The sequence below is a fragment of the Pinus tabuliformis genome, chromosome 5_2 (genome assembly GCF_031772625.1).
Source record: "Pinus tabuliformis cultivar Carrire ecotype Pingquan chromosome 5_2, CPIR1, whole genome shotgun sequence".
NCBI lineage: Eukaryota > Viridiplantae > Streptophyta > Pinopsida > Pinales > Pinaceae > Pinus > Pinus tabuliformis.
The window spans coordinates 1,044,100,318-1,044,118,237 of NC_142306.1; the positions used below are offsets into that span (position 1 = coordinate 1,044,100,318).

Genomic DNA, 17,920 nt, shown 5'->3' on the forward strand with positions numbered 1-17,920 from the left:
AGTGGTTGGCTGTGTTGGTTGATGAGAAGAGGTATTGTGGAAGGTGGTGATAGTTACGTTTATTAATTAGGTCTGTGGAAAAAGCCGAAAGACTAGGGTGGTGAGGAGTTAAAAGCTGAAGTTGACCCTTATGTGTGGTATTGTTCTCAAGACTTCGTTTGGGACCTGAAAATGCCTGTGTTTGGAGATACTACTTTACAAGTTAGCCGAATATTTTTTGGGTCATTGCTTTTCCATCTGCTGATTATCTGCTCTCTGTGTTGGTGGCGTCGCCTGGGTTTGTGAATTTGGGTAATGTGCTACCTCTCCTGCTTGTATTTGTTGGTTGTATTTAATTCTATTTATGTTGGTCTTGTTGGGGTTATTTCCCTTGTGAAAGGGTGGCATCTTTATCCCAATCTAGTCATTGTTGGAGGCTACAGGGTTGGGACTTGGTTCAATGTTCTTGTGGGTTTTTGGTGGTGTGAGTCAGTTTTCAATCTTAGCCTAGTGCCTCGGGTCCCTATGAGGAGTAATAATGGATTTTCTTTGTTGAATTGTGATCAATTGTGCCCGCCCCACCTTTTCATCTACGGCCTTAATATGTCATGGGTTTGATCCTGGGCTGGTAATTGGATGGAACCAGAAGCTTATCTCTATGTATCGTGACTCCTTGACATTCAAGCTAGTTGGCCTCCAACAACTTGTGAGGTTCTCAGCTTTGCTTCGTGAGTTTTGTTGTGTTAAGCCTTGGGCCACACCTCCATTTTTAGGGTTAGTTCCTTTATTTAGTGTTGAGGGGTTCGGGGCATCCTTGTTCTAGTCTGTTTGTATAGTTGAATCGAATCCCTACCGTTGTGTTGTCCCATGGTGGGAGATTTGGAGATTGCATTTGGTAATTTTATGGGTCAGTTGGCCTAAGGTCTTGTCAAGTCTTGGGAACTCCTTTCGTATGCAGGTGTGTCATGTCAACGAGGAATACCCCACATAGGGAGTGGACAACATGGCCATCCAGTCACTCGTGTGGGCAGTTTCTCATCCTCTAATGAGGAACTCTCAGCTAGTCTGGACGGAGAGGAGGAGCTAACGTAGAACCTAACTCTTTCTCCTGGTCGTGTTGTTCAAGCCTCCTCCCTAGAATCGATTTTTGTTTGATTACAAGGGATCTAGGCCAACCTACATATCCTCCAAGATCATAGATATGACGATCAAAATTAAATTGTCTCTTATTTGAATGACATATAGTTCTCTCAATTGGAAATTATGGAACAATTGGAGAATGCTCACAGAAGGCAGAGGCAAAAAAATGAAGGCTTGAAAGAGTTAGAGGCCTTCCTAGAGCACACTAATTACCACATGCATGAGAAATAGGTTCAGCTAGCAGCTCCAACCATGCACCATTCGCTTCTGTCACGTTCATATGCCATTAATAGGTTGTTTGCTTATTTTGTCAGCTTTTTGGCTAGTATGGCTTCGTAACCCTTTGGAAATAAGTAGTCAACTCCTAAACCTTCTTCCTATTCCAAATCTTTTTTCAAACAAATTTGGTTGGAATAAGAGAGGATGAGTTGATGAAAATCTGAATGTACTTGTTTTCTTCATGGTAATATAAATACAGTGCTTTTGATCGACAAAAAAATAAAAAAATCTTACTAATATATAGATTTCATATAAATTTATAAAGTTTAAGTGTTTAAAATATATATATATATATAATTTAAGATTAAAATAATTTTAAGCTTACATATGTTTCTTTTATATATTTAATTTTTATATTTTATTGAAATATTATACTAATGTAATAATTGTTTATAAAAAGATAAATTTACATAATTTAAGTGTGCATGGTATAAATAAAAAATTAGTGCGGGCTCACGCACACATATATGTATTCAAAAATAATAAAACCTTGGTTGATCGATGGGATGTGGGTCTCTGGGAGGGTGCCCACCACCACACAGACCCCCTTGAATATCAAGGTTGTGTGGTGTGGCACGCCTACACCATTCATGGTCATGTGAGAGTTTTAATGTCTTCAATATGTTGGGTTGTCAAGCAAGCTGGTTGATTGATGGGGGAAGTTTAGTTAAATAAGGATGTGAGGAATGCACGGGGACAATATTATGAGCTTTGTGGCTCTAAAAATAACAGTGATCTTGATGATCTAAGATTTTGGGTAATTTCATGAAGTGAGATTTGAAAATAGTGGGATTCTAAATTCCCACTATAAGTCTCGATTTCTCTCTAGATATAAGTCTAGGGTATACTCTTGTCTAGAATCCAATCTCAGTGTTTGAGGTTTTATTACTTTTCTTGTGACCCAGTGGGTTCGGCTAGAGACGAAAGAGTTTGACCACTGCCCCTCTAGGTTGAACCCTAAAGTTGGATTGTTGTTCGTGGGATGTAGTGTCATTTGAAAATAAGCTTAATTTGGGTGCTTTTCTTCCAAGTATTATAGAGTTCCTAGCTTAATTTGGGTGCTTATCTTTATATGGAATCTTGGTCTTCTATTGGATTTGTTGTAGTTATTGTCTTTCTAGGTTGTTGTCAAGCGTTTGGAGGATTCCCACCTTGGTTGTGGCCAAGAATTTGAAGTAAAAGTTGGTTGAGATCACATATTGGCTTGTTGGGTTGCTTTGGCTTCTTAGGGTGGGATCTTGAAGAATTAGTGTATTCTGGGTGGAGGGGGGTTCAGAGCACAATCTCAAAGTGTGCTAGGTTTTTCCTTGGTCAAGGTGGATGTGTGTTTTATGGAGATATACCCTCGTATGGTGAGGGACACCTTTGGAAAGTTCGTAGTGAGTGCATCATCAGGCTCCATAGGCTTACATTTTGGTTGTTAACGACTCACCATAGTGGCAAGGAAAAAAGAGGGATGGACGACTTGGGATAGCATGATAGGCACTATGGGGAGGACCTAGACCAAGGGGAGGTTGTAGTCCACAACCCTCAAACTTGGAACGAAGGCGTTGGTCTACTCTATGACTAACTTTAGTAGTAATCTTAGGCACATGTTACAATTCTTTTGGAGAAGCTTTGTAGAGATTAGAATGAGAAAATGAATGTTACAATTGCTTTTATGAATTATATATAGATAAACTAATGGAATTTGAAAGACCGCTTAACCAACATGCAAAGGGGCAGTGGCACATTCAAGAAAAACTGTATTGTTTCAAGGGAATATTGGATCACATGGAGAAGCATGTTCATTGTGACTCGAGGCCATCACCATCTCTAGGTTCTGGATCAGAGCATCCTACTCTAGTTAAGTCATCTGATCCATAATTGTCACTAGTTATTTCATGACATTAACGGTTTTCTAGTGTTATGTGGCTTTGGTGGTCTAGGTAAATAATTTTATTTAGCAATGTGTTATTTGTTTGAGAGAGTGAGACTAGTAGCATCTTTTGCAGAGATGTACTCACCTCTGTAATCTTCTACATAAATAAAATATTTTGACTTAAAAAAAAAATTCATTAAAAAATTATAAATGAAAACAAAATTTAAAGATTAAAATAATATTTTTTAATTTACGTATGTTTCTCCTATATATTTAATGAGTTGTCTTTAGTTCAACTTTCTGGAGTTTCCGTTGCTAGAATACGACGGAAAAATTTGAGGTGAAATCTTGATTTGTGTTATTTAAACTAGTTTTTTTAATGTATATATGGAATCAACATCGTGAAAATCCCTAGGGAACTTTTATTGTGCAGGGGTTACCCATCAAACATGTGATTTCAATGAATTCATGTCGGATTTTAGAGAAATTAGACTCGAAAACTCCACCAAAAAGATTCCAAAAATTTGCGCTAAAGACAACTTTTTTATTTAACTCTAAAGGTACACAAATATAAATGAATGATATTATTAAAAGAAATAATGTTTTATGTAACTTAACAACACAAATCCCAACATTATCCCAAAACTAACTTAACTTATATTGTTCTCCCCTAATTGTCAAGTTTGACATTGATGGTAGTTTTGACTACCAATACTCTGTTCCTTGAACTTCTGTCTCAATTTTTTACCAGACGTGGCACTTCTGAGTGAGGATGGAAAACTAAATTTTTGGAGGCCTTCCCTTGGGTATTTTTTCAAGTTTGATGACTCAATAGAAAATAGACACGTGGGGCTACTTGATCCACCTTCCAAAGTTCGAAATGGACTCCTAAAAGTCGATAAAAAAAACTTTGAACTAGCACAATGCTTCTACAACGCTAGTGCCACCCTTCTGTCTCATGCGTGACCCATGGCGTGACCCTTCTGCGATTGATGGTTTTTTTTAGCGATTTCAAGCAAAAAACAAAGTAGAAATTCGAGATTTCTTTAGATCTATCATTGAGAAAATATGCATTTAGGATAAAATACTCACAGCATTGAGGAGATCTATAGATCAATCTCATTTCGATGCAAAATTCCTACAGATACGCAATTTATTGGATATCAATCTATAGGATTCCACCATTACAATACAACAAAGTGATTTTCATCGATTGAAGGAAAAAGTTCCAAGTTGACATAGGATGATGACAAATACACCATGAAACTCCATTGAATCAATTATGGAAAAGAAAAACCACAACATAAAAATTATTATGGCCCTTACTAGCGTGATCTACATTCAACCTCTCTCACCAAAAATGTGTTTTTCCTCCTTTTTAGTGCTCCTTTATAAATTTGAATTTCTCAAACAACCTAATCCCTAATTAATTGGCCTAACACACACCTAAGCTAACAAACTCAATCACTTCACTCCTAATGTGGGCACTCCAAAAATTTTTACAAACAAATAATAAGTAAGAAAATTTAAGAGGTCCAACCCTCTTTAGTAAATAATTTTGATCGGTTAGGTCCAAGGTAATTTATCTCGTTTGTTGCTCCTACATTAGACTCTTGGGGAAGAAAAGAAGGTTCCATCAAGTCTTCCAGATTCACTTGATACTTCTTTAACTCTGTTGCTGGCATCCAACTAGCATCTTCAATTGGTCGTCCCTTCCATTTGATTAGATACTGATAATATGATTGTCCTATAGCCTTCTTTGTTACTCGCTTCTCCAAGACTACTTCCACTTCTCTCTTTGTTGTCCTTGGCATCTGTTCCTCCCAATTTAGAGTCTGAACTTCCCCATCTGCAGGTTCATCTTGTGATTTTGCCTCTGTTTCCTTGTATGGGTACAAATCTGCAACATTAAAGATATGAGATATTCCAATTCCTTACGGTAGTTCAATCTCATAAGCATTGGAGGAAAACTTCCTCAAAATTCTACATGGTCTTATCTTTTTCATTTTTAATTTGTTATAAGTCCCTACAAGAAATATTTCTTTCCTCAGGTAAACCATAACTAATCACCCACTTGGAACTCATTTTCTCTTCTAATCACATCAGCCCTTTGTTTATACTTCTTGTTGCTTTCCTGTAATCTTTTCTTGACATATTCCTGCAATTTCTACATTTGTTCTACAAATTATTTAGCATTTGCACTCCTTATCTCTCTCTTTCCCAAATCTCTAAGCTCATATACTCCTCTAGGGTGCATTCCAAAAACAATTTGAAATGGGCTCACTCCTATAATCCTGTGTGGAGTATCATTGTAAGAAAATTCATCTGAGCAAGCACTAAATCCCACTGTTTTGGATGTTTGTAAACCAAGCTTCTTAATATGTTTCCCAAGCTCCTATTCGCCACTTAAGTTTTCCCATCCTTCTGAGGGTGATAGGCTGAACTAGAACTGAGGTTTTTACCTAACTTATTCCATAGAGTCCTCCAAAAGTGTCCCACGAACTTAGTATCTCTGTCTGAAACAATACTTACATGCAGCCCATGTAACCTTACAATTTATGAGAAAAACAAATTATCAATATGAGTTGCATCACTAGGTTTCCTACAAGAAATGAAATGATCCATTTTCGAAAATTTATCCACAACAACATAGATAGAGTCATATCCTATTTGCGTCTTTGGAAAACCCAAAACAAAATCCATGTTGACTGCATCCCAAGGCCTGTTTGGTATTGCCAATGGATGATATAACCCAATATGTTGGATCCTCCCTTTGGCATGTTGACAAATCTTGCATTTTTCAACAAACTTTTTGAAATAAGTTTTCATTTTTGGACAATAATAAAAAACATTCATTTGAGTGAATGTCTTGTCCTGCCCAAAGTGTCCACACAATCCTCCACCATGTTTTTCTTTAATCAGGTTTTCCCTCATGGAACATTTAGGAATACACAGTTTCTTGTTTTTGAACAACAAGCCTCCTTGAATCAGGTAGTCTAACCATTGGCTTCTATTATGAATCATGGGATTCTCAACATCTACATATATTTCTTTAAAATATGTATCTTCCTTGTACATTTCAATCATTTCTTCAAATACCAAAATGGCAATATTCAGCTCCTGCACAACCAAATTCACTTGGCTCAAAGCATCAACAACTTTATTTGACTTACCTCTTGTGTGCTTAATTACAAAGGTGAAACTTAGTAAATAATGCACCCACTTAGTGTGCTTTTGTCGCAACTTTGGCTAATTATTTACGAACTATAGCACATGATTATCAGAATACAAAATAAATTCTTTAGGAAACAAGTAATGCCTCCATTTCTTTAAATCTTGAATAACAACATAGAATTCTTTATCATAGGATGAGTACTTCCGCTTTGCCTCATTCAACTTTTCACTTAAATAAGCTATAGGTCTATAGTCTTGACTCAGTACAGCTCCAATTGCTACCCCACTAGCATTAGTCTCAACTTGGAAAGTTTTATCAATGTTTGGTAGAGCTAAACAAGTTTTTCAGTAATCTTCTTTTTCAACAGTTTGAAGTTCTGATCTGCTACCTCTATCCACTTAAATGGTTGTTTGCTTTCCTTTATTGTTTCAACTATCAATGCACATATCTTACTAAAGCTTCTTATAATCTTTCTATAAAGTCTTTCAAGACCATGAAAACTTCTTACCTCAAATACGCTGCTTGGAGTTGGCCAATTCAAAATTACTTGTATCTTTTCTGGGTCCATCTTCAAACCTTCTTATGAGACTACAAATCCCATGTAAACGAGCTTTTTCTTCATGAAACTGCGCTTCTTCAAATTTATTAGCAACTCCTCTTTTTGTAAAGTATTTAAAACCAACTTAAGATGCTCCAAATGCTCTTCTTTATTCTGACTTAAAATTACAATATCGTCAAGATGAACTATCATGAATTTTCCTCAATATTCTTTTAAGACTTCATTCATCAGTCTCATAAATGTACTTGATGTGTTAGTGAGTCCAAAAGGCATCACTAACCATTCATACAACCTACTATTAGTCTTGAAGGCAGTGTTCCATTCATCCCCCTCTCTAATCCTTATTTGATGGTATCCACTCTTCAAATCTATCTTAGAAAAATACTTTGACCCACTCAAGCAATCCATGAAATCATCCATACGTGGTAAGGGAAATGATGTTAATCTTATTTATTGCTCTGGAATCGATGCACATGCACCATTCACCATCCTTTTTGGGATTGAGCACTACTGGTACTACACACAGACTTAGGATCTCCTTTATTGATCCTTTATCCAACAACTCCTCCACTTGTCTCCAAAATTCTTCATTTTCCTGAGGAGTTAGCCTATATGCTGCTTTGTTTGGTAAAATCGCACCAGGTATTAAATCTATGTGATGGCTAATACTTGTAATTGGTGGAACTTCACTTGGAAATTCATCAACAATAATGTCCCACATAATCATTTAGTAGGTTTTTAATTTCGACAGGAAAATTATCTAAATTAGTAGAAGTCAAAATTACCTTGGGTTTACCCAAAACAACAAAATGCATTTCTTTCTCCTTCTTGACTTCTCGCAACAATTCTTTTCCACTAATCATCAAAACATTTTCCTTAGTCATTCCTTTGTCTGCTGCATCGTTCAAAGGTAACAATGTATGCTTCTTTCACTCCTTCCCTAAGGTATATGTGTTCCTCCTACCGTCATGAATGACTTTCACATCAAACATCCAAGGTCTCCCCAACAATATATGACACACATCCATTGGCATTACATCACACAGTACCACATCTTTATATGTACCAATCTGTATATCCACCCTGCATTGTTCTGTCACCAAGAGCTGATGTCCTTTCTGCAACCAAGACACTTTGTAGGGAGTAGGGTGTACCATCTTAACCAAACCCAATTTCTCTACCTTTTCTCTGGAGACAAGATTGTTAGTGCTCTCACTATCAATCACAACCTTGCAACATTTCTCTTTAGATTTGCACACAGTCCTGAATATACTTTTCCTTTGAGATGGTTCATTAGCTTCTTTTTTTGCCTTTAGCAATACTTTTTTTAACAATAAAGACTCCCCCACCTCAGGTGGCTCTTATTTCCCCATGACCTGAGGGCTTTCTCCTTTTGTCTCAGCTATATTTACATTCCTTGGATTTGCTAGTTTGTTTTGAGAGTAGTCCCATAACCCATGTCCTAATTATGCACATGTATAACACTGAATTTCCCTTCCTCGGCTTCTACCTTTGGGTCCAAATCTTCCTCTACTAAATTCTCCTCTCTGTGGTAGTCAATTACTTGACCCTCCTGTTTCATTCTGAGAGTTTTGGAATCTTAGTTTGGAAGCTCCTCTTCCTCTTGTTGGAATTTTTCTCTGTTATTTTGACTTTACTTTCTCAATAATTTCTCCTCTGCCTTCAAAGCTGCTTGATAGGCACCTTCAATTGTCTTCAGACATAACAAACTAATTTCATCTTGTATATCGTATCTCAATCCATTGATATATCTGTCTACCTTTTCTATGTCATCTTCAACATGTCTTGATCTAATGCTCAGCTTATAAAACTCCTCTATGTACTCTCTAACAGTCATCCCTTTCTGTCTTAAGTTTTGTAACTGTCTGAAAAGGTTTAACTAGTAATCCTTAGGCATAAATTTACCTTCAATTTTCTCACCATTTTATCCCACCGCTTAATCTTGAGTTTTCCCTTCCTTTCTCCGGATATTTGTAGCTCATCCCACTAGATGGTTGCATGGCCTTTCAATATGGTAGCTGCGAATTTCACTTTCTTTTTATCTTCGACCTCTTCATAGTCGAAATACTTATCTAATGCACTAGTCCAATCCATGAGCTCTTCCACATTAACGTTTCCTTCATACAGAGGTATTTCTACCTTTGGTCTTTTGCTTGCTTTTTCCAACATCTTGAGAATTTTGTTTGCTTCACTTTCTTCTTCTTCTTCTTCATTAGAACATTCTTCTTCAGCACTGGCATCTTCCTCATCAGGGACTCTCCTCTAAATAGTTTCCATTGCCTCCATTCTTGTGCAAAGATGTATAATTTATTCAAGTAGTACTGCATTGGCTACAGGTCTTCCCTGACCTATGCCAGCTCCTCCTCTCTTGGGTGGCATATTTGTTGAAGTTCTGATAAAAATACTCTATTCCTTGCTTTGTTACCAAATGATGGAAGTTCTGATCGCCAATATTCTATTCCTCGAACTCCTGCCTCAAATGTTTTTGACTAGGAAAGACGCTTGTGAGTGAGGATGGCAAACTCAAGTTTTGGAGGCCTTCCCATCGTTATTTTGTCGAGTTTGATGAATCAATATAAATTAGACACGCAGGGCTACTTGACCCAGCTTCTAAAGTTCGAAATGGACTCCTAAAAATCGATCAAAAACAACTCTGAACTGGTGTGACACTTCTGTAATGCTATTGTCACCCTTCTGTCTCAGAAGTGATGCATGGCATGACCCTTCTCTGATTGATCTTTTTTTTGAATGATTTCAAGAAAAAAAAAAGTAGAAATTTGAGATTTCTTTAGATCTGTCATTGAGAAAACATGCAATTAGGATAAAATACTCATAGCATTGAGGAGATCTATAGATAAATCTCATTTGGATGCAAAATTCCCACATATACACAATTTATTGGATATAAATCTACAGGATTCCACCATTACACTATAGCAAAATGATTTTCATCAATTGAAGCAAACAATTCCTTGAAATAGGATGATGACAAGATACACCATGAAACTCCATTGAATCAATTATGAAAAAGAAAAACCACAACACATAAATTATTCTATCCCTTATTGACCTGATCTACATTCAACCTCTCTCACAAAAAATGTGTTTTTCCTCTTTTTAATGCTCCTCTCTAAATTCGAATTTGAATGGTAATGCTGCGTTGAAGCATTAAAGTGATATGTAATATTGAAGTGATATGCACATAATATTTCAATGAAATGTTGATGCTTCTATCAAGTATTAGAGGGATTTGAAGAAAATATAGTGCATAAGGCTGTAACGTAAGGAAGTTTTTTTTTATCAGCAGAAGTTATTTATCAGCAGAAGTTTTTTTATCAGTAGAAGTTTTTTTTACAGAATGCATTCAATCATCTCTATGGTAGGAATAGTTCTCATTGGCAAGGAGAACTATCCTGAATGGTCCCGGATGATAAAACACACCCTCATCTTCAATGAGTTGTGGAAAGGAGTGTGTGTCGGAGAAGGAGACAATGACCCAGTGCAGCCTACATCAGACAAAGAGCTCGTCATTTGGGAAAACAAGAACATCAAAGCCTATGCATTAATTGCAGCATCTGTAAATGAAGAAGTAAGTCATCATATTTCATCATATTCAACTGCCTTTGAAGCTTTACAAAAGCTGAAAGAACTCTATGACTCACATTCTACACTTGAAGTTGTTCAGCTCATGATTAAACTCTTCACTCTTGAACTGAAAAATAATGATCCTCTTGCTCTTGCATCTTAAGTAAAGTCTATAATGCATGATATTAAATCCACTAAGGTTGAGCTGGATATCCCTCTTATTTCTTTTCTCAAGGCACTCTATCCTACCTACTCCAATTATCTTGAGTCTTTACAAGCAAATGGAAATCTTAAAGATATAACCTTTGACTCTCTTGTGAAAAAGTTTGTTGAAAGAGAGAAAGCCTTTGGAAAGAAGACAGCTCCTGAATCTTCTGAAGAGACTGTGTGCCTTGCTCATAAAGAAAAGCATCCTGCTCAAGATTCTACAAGAGGAAGAGGTGGACGAAGAGGAAGAGGAAGATACTTCAGAGGCAGGGGGGGCAGACATTCTCAAGCTACCATGGGACAAAATTGAGCAGAAAAGAAACCAGCAGAAAGGTAAAACTAATGATACAGACAAAGGTAAAGCACCTGAATCCGCTCACTATATTGAGGCACAATGTAACATTGGAGTAAATGAAGATTTGTTTAATGCTTCATTTGCTTCTTCGAAAAATGATTGGTTGCTTGATTCAGGAGCAACCTGTCATATGACTCATAGAAAAGATTTTTTTGAAGATTTCACTGACAATGTTGATGGAGTAGTATACTTTGCAGATCAGTCAAAAATCAAGCCATCAGGGCTTGGCACAATCAGGCTTAAACTGCCTGGTCTTCCAGACTTTCTTCTGGATCATGTTCTATATCTCCCACAGCTCAAGAGAAACTTGTTGTCCTTGGTCCACGTCCGCCAGCAAGGTCACTCCATTCATATGTTTGATGGCAAGCTTGAGGTAAGAAAAGCATCTGACCACTCACTTGTCATGAGGGGAATAGAAGAAGAAAGGCTTCTCAAACTGCAAGGAACCTCTTCTCATGCACAACATTTCTCATATATTTCTCATCATGAAGAAGGTACACTTCCATCAAGTTTATTATGGCATGCTAGATTTGGACATTTAAACTATGACAGTCTCCGCTTATTGAAGAAAAATGGTGTTGCTGGTTTGCCTACAATTCCTAGGAAACATAAGCAATGTGATGCTTGCATTCTAGGAAAGCATAGCAAACAGTCCTTTCATGATTCACATTCAAGAGCACATAGGAAGCTTGAACTCATTCATTCAGATTTATGTTGTCCAATGCCTGTTCCTTCTGCAAATGGAAATAAATATATCATGAAATTTATTGATGATTACACCAGAATGTGTTGGGTTTATTTATTGAAGAACAAATCTGATGCTTTTCAAACATTCAAGAATTTTCATAAATGGATTGAAAATGATGCACAATCTCATATTGGGTCTATTCGCACTGATAATGGAAAAGAATATACATCAAATGAATTTGAAAACTATCTTCGCCAACATGGGATCAAACATCAAACAACTGTGCCTTATAATCCCCAACATAATGGTGTAGCTGTAAGAATGAATAGAACAATCTTGAATATGGTACGATCCATGCTTTTCTTCAAAAATGTAAAGATAATGTTTTGGGCTCATGCTGTTCTATGTGCTGCATATACAAAGAATAGATGTCCATCTAATGCTATAAGAAACAAGACTCCTTATGAATTGTGGTATGGACATGTTCCTTCGGTAAAACATCTCAGGATCTTTGGTTCCACCTATTATGCTTTGATACCAAAGGTACATAGAAACAAACTTGGTGCTAGAAGTCGTAAGTGTATCTTCCTGGGGTATTCAAACACCTCTAAAGCATACCGCCTCTATGATGAAGTAAATAAAAAGTTTGTTGTATCTAGAGATGTCATTTTTCTTGAATCATCCAAATCTGACAATGTTGTTGAGCAGCAACTTGATCGCTTGGATAGATTCACAAAAACGAAATCATTTCAAGAATTTGATAATCAGATTCCACATCTTGAAGGGGGGATTCCTATACTAGATCAACATGTGGAATCTTCTTCTGAAGAACAATCTCCCCTGCATGAAACTCCAACAACGGATGATGCTTTAATTGATGTAATTGATAGAATTGGGAGACTCAATCTTGATTTAGTCCCAAATCAATCAACAGAGTAGCCTGGACCATCTCAGAAAGGTCCCCCAAAGTGGTTGACAAAGACACTTGAAAGTGTTCATCCTGATGAAATTGGAAAAACAGGAACCAGAAATTCAAACCGACAAAATGGAGGTGATGTAGATGACTCTAATTCACCTGTTGATATGGATGTTACTTATGATTGTGAATTGAACTTGTCTACAGATTTTGAACCAACTTCCTTCAAAGAAGCTGCTTCTCATGATGAATGGAAAGAAGAGATGCAAAAGGAGTATGATGCTCTCATAAAGAATGGCACTTGGAAGCTGGTTGATCCTCCATTTGGAATCAAACCAATTGGCTGCAAGTGGGTCTACAAGAACAAGTACAAAGTTGATGGCTCACTTGACAAGCACAAAGCTAGGCTTGTGGCAAAAGGTTTTGCACAGAAGAAAGGGGTCGATTATGAGGAAACTTTTGCCCCCACAGCAAAATGGGCCACCATCCGGACACTCTTTGCACTAACAGCTCAGAACGGTTGGAAAGTCCATCAAATGGATGTAAAAACTGCCTTCTTGAATGGAGATCTAAAAGAGAATGTTTTTATGTCCCAGCCTGAAGGATTTGCTGTTAAAGGACATGAACGTAAAGTATGCAAACTTGTGAAATCCTTGTATGGCCTCAAACAAGCACCGCGAGCCTGGTATGAAAAACTAACTGAGCATCTTCTAAAACTCAACTTCAATCATTTTGATCTTGATGATGCAACTTTATTTGTCAAGAAAGTTGGCAAAACAGTTGTGTATCTTGTGGTATATGTAGATGATCTTTTAATGACAGGGAACAATGAAAGCTACCTTGCATCCATAAAGAAGGAATTGGGGAAAAGTTTTGAAATGACTGATTTGGGCTATGTTCATTACTATCTTGGCATTGAAGTAACCCAACATCCAAAATCCATATTTCTTTCTCAAAAGAAATACATTGGAGATTTGTTAAACAGATTTGGCATGACAGAGTGCAATCCTCTTTCTACTCCAATGGAACAAAACTTAAAGCTCACATCTATTGAAGGAAAGGAATTTGAGGATGCAAAAAAGTATAGACAGCTTGTAGGAAGTCTCATCTACCTCACTACTACCAGACCAGACATTTCATTTACTGTTGGAATCCTCTCTAGGTTCATGCAAAACCCTTGTGAGGGATTCTAAGGTACTTGAAGGGAACTCAAGACCTTGGAATCAAGTATACAAAGGTGGACGACTTCAGCTTGATTGGATACTCTGATTCAGACTTCGATGGAGACAAAGAAACTGGGGTATCTACCTCAGGATATGCTATGAGTCTTGGATCAGGAGCTGTCTCCTGGAGATCACGCAAACAATCAGTTCCAGCAGATTCCACAACAAAAGCAGAATACGTGGTAGCAGCTGAAGCAACGAAAGAAATTGTGTGGCTCAGGAAAATTCTTGAGGATTTGCAGGTAAAACAAGTACAATCAACTCCACTCATGATTGATAACACCTCTGCAATAAAACTGGCCAAGAACCCAAAGTTCCATGATCGAACAAAGCATATCAATACTAAATATCATCTGATTCGACATCATGTTGAGGCCAAAACAATCCATCTCTGTCATTGTTCCACAAATGAGCAAATTGCAGACATCTTCACCAAAGCACTTGGAAAGGAAAAGCTTGAACGATTCAGAATGATGCTTGGACTCACAAACATCCCTTCAGATTAAAGGGGGGGAATGTTGACACCTAATCTTCATGATTGGGAATTTTATGTAAATAAATAAATTGGGAAGGTGAACAGTCATCGGGAGATGAACTGAACAATCACTCCCTATTGTATATAACAATGGGTTACCTATGGAATAATACACCAATCAGTTTTTCTGCCTTTGGAGAGTTACAGCCTGGCCTGACAGAATTTCTCAAACAACCTAATCCCTAATTAATTGGCCTAACACACCCCTAAGCTAACAAACTCAATCACTTCACTCCTAATGCGGGAACTCCAACAACTTTTACAAACAAATAATAAGTAAGAAAAATTAAGAGGTCCAACCCTCTTTAGTAAATAATTTTGACGAGTCAGGTCCAAGGTAATTTATCTCGTTTGATACTCCTCCATCAAACATTTATAGACAAAATTCCATTAATGCAAGCAACTAGATTTTTTTTTAAAAGCAAATAGATTTTTGTAAATTAATAACACAAATCCTAACATTCTCCCAAAACTAACTTAGCTTATATTGTTCTCCCCTAATTATCAAGTTTGACATTTATAGACAACATTCCATTAATGGAAGCAACTTGAATTTTTTTTTAAATAAAATAGATTTTCTAAGAAGAGTTTCAGCAGTAAATCACATGTAGAAAACCTTTGTCGACGTGTTTCGAACCAACTAGTATGGTTCATCGTCACGACAAGTTGAGGAGCCAGATCATCGCTACTAGTTAGATAGGGAGAGCAGATCTTCCAAACGGCTAGGTGTGACCATTAATGGCTATATAAAAAACGGCTAAATTATATAATAAAATTCTAATGTTAATTATGGGTCAATAGTAGTATAATATAAAGTCAAAGTAACTCATTATATTCTTAATAAATAATTCAATAATTTATATAATATATTAAATATTTGAATCTTGTACTATTTCATTTTTATATTTTTAAAATTCAATAATTTATATATTATAATATATAATATATTTGATTTTGAGAGTGAGCGGCTGAGCACGACCAGGTATGCATTTGCAAGCCTCAGCTCCCCTCGAGACCCGCCCTTTGCAGGCTCCAAACCTGCGATCCTCCTCGCTTCTTGCTGCTCCGGCAACCCGCGGACCTTCCTGCTTCAGATCTGATGAGATCCAAGACAACCAGTCGTCCTTCTGGCTAGGGTGTGGCCTCTGCTGCGCTGCCCTTGTGGCGGCCGGCATCAAACCTGATGGAGTCTCAGGGCCAAGATCTGCCCTCCGGTCCTGCCGTAGATGCATTTAACCAGCTCCTGGCAGGTCTGCCTCCGAAAAAAAGGAATGATGCCTCCAAATTCGTAAAGAAACTAGATGAAATTCCAGAGATCTCTTTGCCTCTGGAGAACCCCATGCAAGTAGCTTTTTCGCTAGTGGATCGGGGACTTATTGGCCAATTCACGGGACTTTGGCACTCCCCGAAAACTACATAGCAATGGGTTAACAGGAATTGGGCACCCCTGATCAGTCAAAGTATTACCTCTTACTTTTTAGGGCGAGGGTTTTTTCTTTTCGAATTTACCTCCAGAGAGGACAAAGACCTGATCTTTCGAAATGGACCATACTTCATGGGTCCTCAGGGTCTCTACCTGAACAAATGGACCCCGGATTTTGACCCAGCGGTAGATGTTCCCAAGGCTGTTCCAGTATGGGTTCATCTCCCAAATCTGCCGGTTCACTGTTGGAACTGGGACTCCTTGAAACACATTGGCAACTCCCTCGGGAAATTCATAGATCGGGCAAGCAACAAGGATCAGTATGATTGTGCCAGGATCTGTGTGGAGGTAGATCTAGAGGAGGGTTTACCAGAAGCAATCAAAATCAAAGTCGGCAGCTGGTCCCATGTGCAGATCTTGGATTATGAACAGCTGCCATTCAAATGCAAGAAATGCCACGTGTATGGGCACTTCGCCAGAAACTGCCCGACTAACCTAGAGCTAGAGAAAGGAAATGAAGAGGGCTAGAACCAAGTAAGACGAGCTAGACCCAACCACAAGGGACAGAAACAGGGCGGACCATCCGACAAAGGCAATTTTCAGGTTAATTCCCAGAGGCCCCCTACCAAAAAGGCACAAGAAAACAAATTTGACACTTTAAGCCAACTGACAGAAGACACTCCAGAGGTAGAGATCCAAAAGCCAGAATCCTCAAGGAAAACCACAACCTCCAGCTTTCCCCAAAGAAGTTGAAAACCCCAAAGACACGGTCCCAGAGGACAAGGAATAAGCTCCCTCTGCCTCACTCAAAGGAACAAGTCCGAAGATCCAAAAGGCATGATCATAGAAGATGAAGAAGAAGAGCAGGAAACAGAAGAATCAGAACGGGAAGGAGAAATAGGGGAATCCCACACCCCGGTAAGAAGATCAACAAGAGGCTGGAAAACAGACAGGGAAAAAAGGGAGTAGGAGACTTACAAAGAAAAACTCCAGGGCAGTCAGCCAACCCTGGAGAAAATGCTAGCTTCAAAGCCAAAGATATTGAAAAATCCACCCCAAGGCTCCAAGGGAGCCCACCTGAAGCATAAATAATGAAGGTCATCTCCTGGAACTGCAGAGTGATGGGGAGAAAAATTAAAGAAGAAGCCATCAGAAGTCTAATCAGGACAGAAACCCTAGACCCACTTCTCGTCCAGGAGACAAAGCTGGAAGACATAGCCTTCCTTCAAACAAGCAAGAAAGTCTGGAATAAAAGCGAAGCAAGAGCAATCTCCACTCGGGGCGCCTGAGGAGGAATAGGTACTCTTTGGAATATCAATAAATTTATAGTTCTACTCGAGGCCAGGAATACCCATTGGTTGATGCTGAAAATGCAGAACCTGGATACTAAGCAAACGTTCTGCCTCTTCAACATTTACTCTCCAGTCAACGTTTGGGAAAAAAAAGACTGTTGGGACTCTATAAGACAACAAGCAGATTTGACAGACCTGGAAAACATAATAATTGTTGGCGATCTCAATCTTACCCTACACCCATCAAAGAAAAGGGGAGGCAGCATAGTTAGAGATCCGACTAGAGAATGGGTGGAGGACATAGTGCAAGACTGGGATTTGCTGGACATCAAACCCTCTTCAGGTAAGTACTCTTGGTCTAATAAAAGAGTGGGCCCTGGCCACATTGCTGCCAGGTTAGATAGGTTTATCATTCAAAGTTCCTTTCTGTTGCTAGGATTAGAGCCTAGAATGTATATTCTTGCCAATAGCATCTCTGATCATAAGCCCATAAAGTTAGACCTGTTAGCTCATCATGATCTGGGCCCCATCCCATTTAGGTTCAGCCCCCTTTGGGTAAAGGAGAAGGATTCCATGCAAGCAGTCAAGGAATGTTGGAACCAACCAGTCAAAGGATCGCCATTCTATATTTGGGAGGAAAAACTCAGAAGGGTGAAAAGAGCCCTAAAAAGATGGGCCAAAA

The 17,920-nt window shown here is 38.1% G+C and overlaps 1 protein-coding gene across 1 annotated transcript; it reads left to right on the forward strand.

The window, feature by feature from the left end:
- The first annotated feature begins 16,078 nt into the window (after positions 1 to 16,078).
- Positions 16,079 to 16,474, forward strand: LOC149162813 (uncharacterized). The gene has a single exon (XM_089435288.1). The coding sequence runs from the start codon at positions 16,079 to 16,081 to the stop codon at positions 16,472 to 16,474; it is 396 nt and encodes a 131-aa protein (XP_089291414.1).
- Positions 16,475 to 17,920: the final 1,446 nt, after the last annotated feature.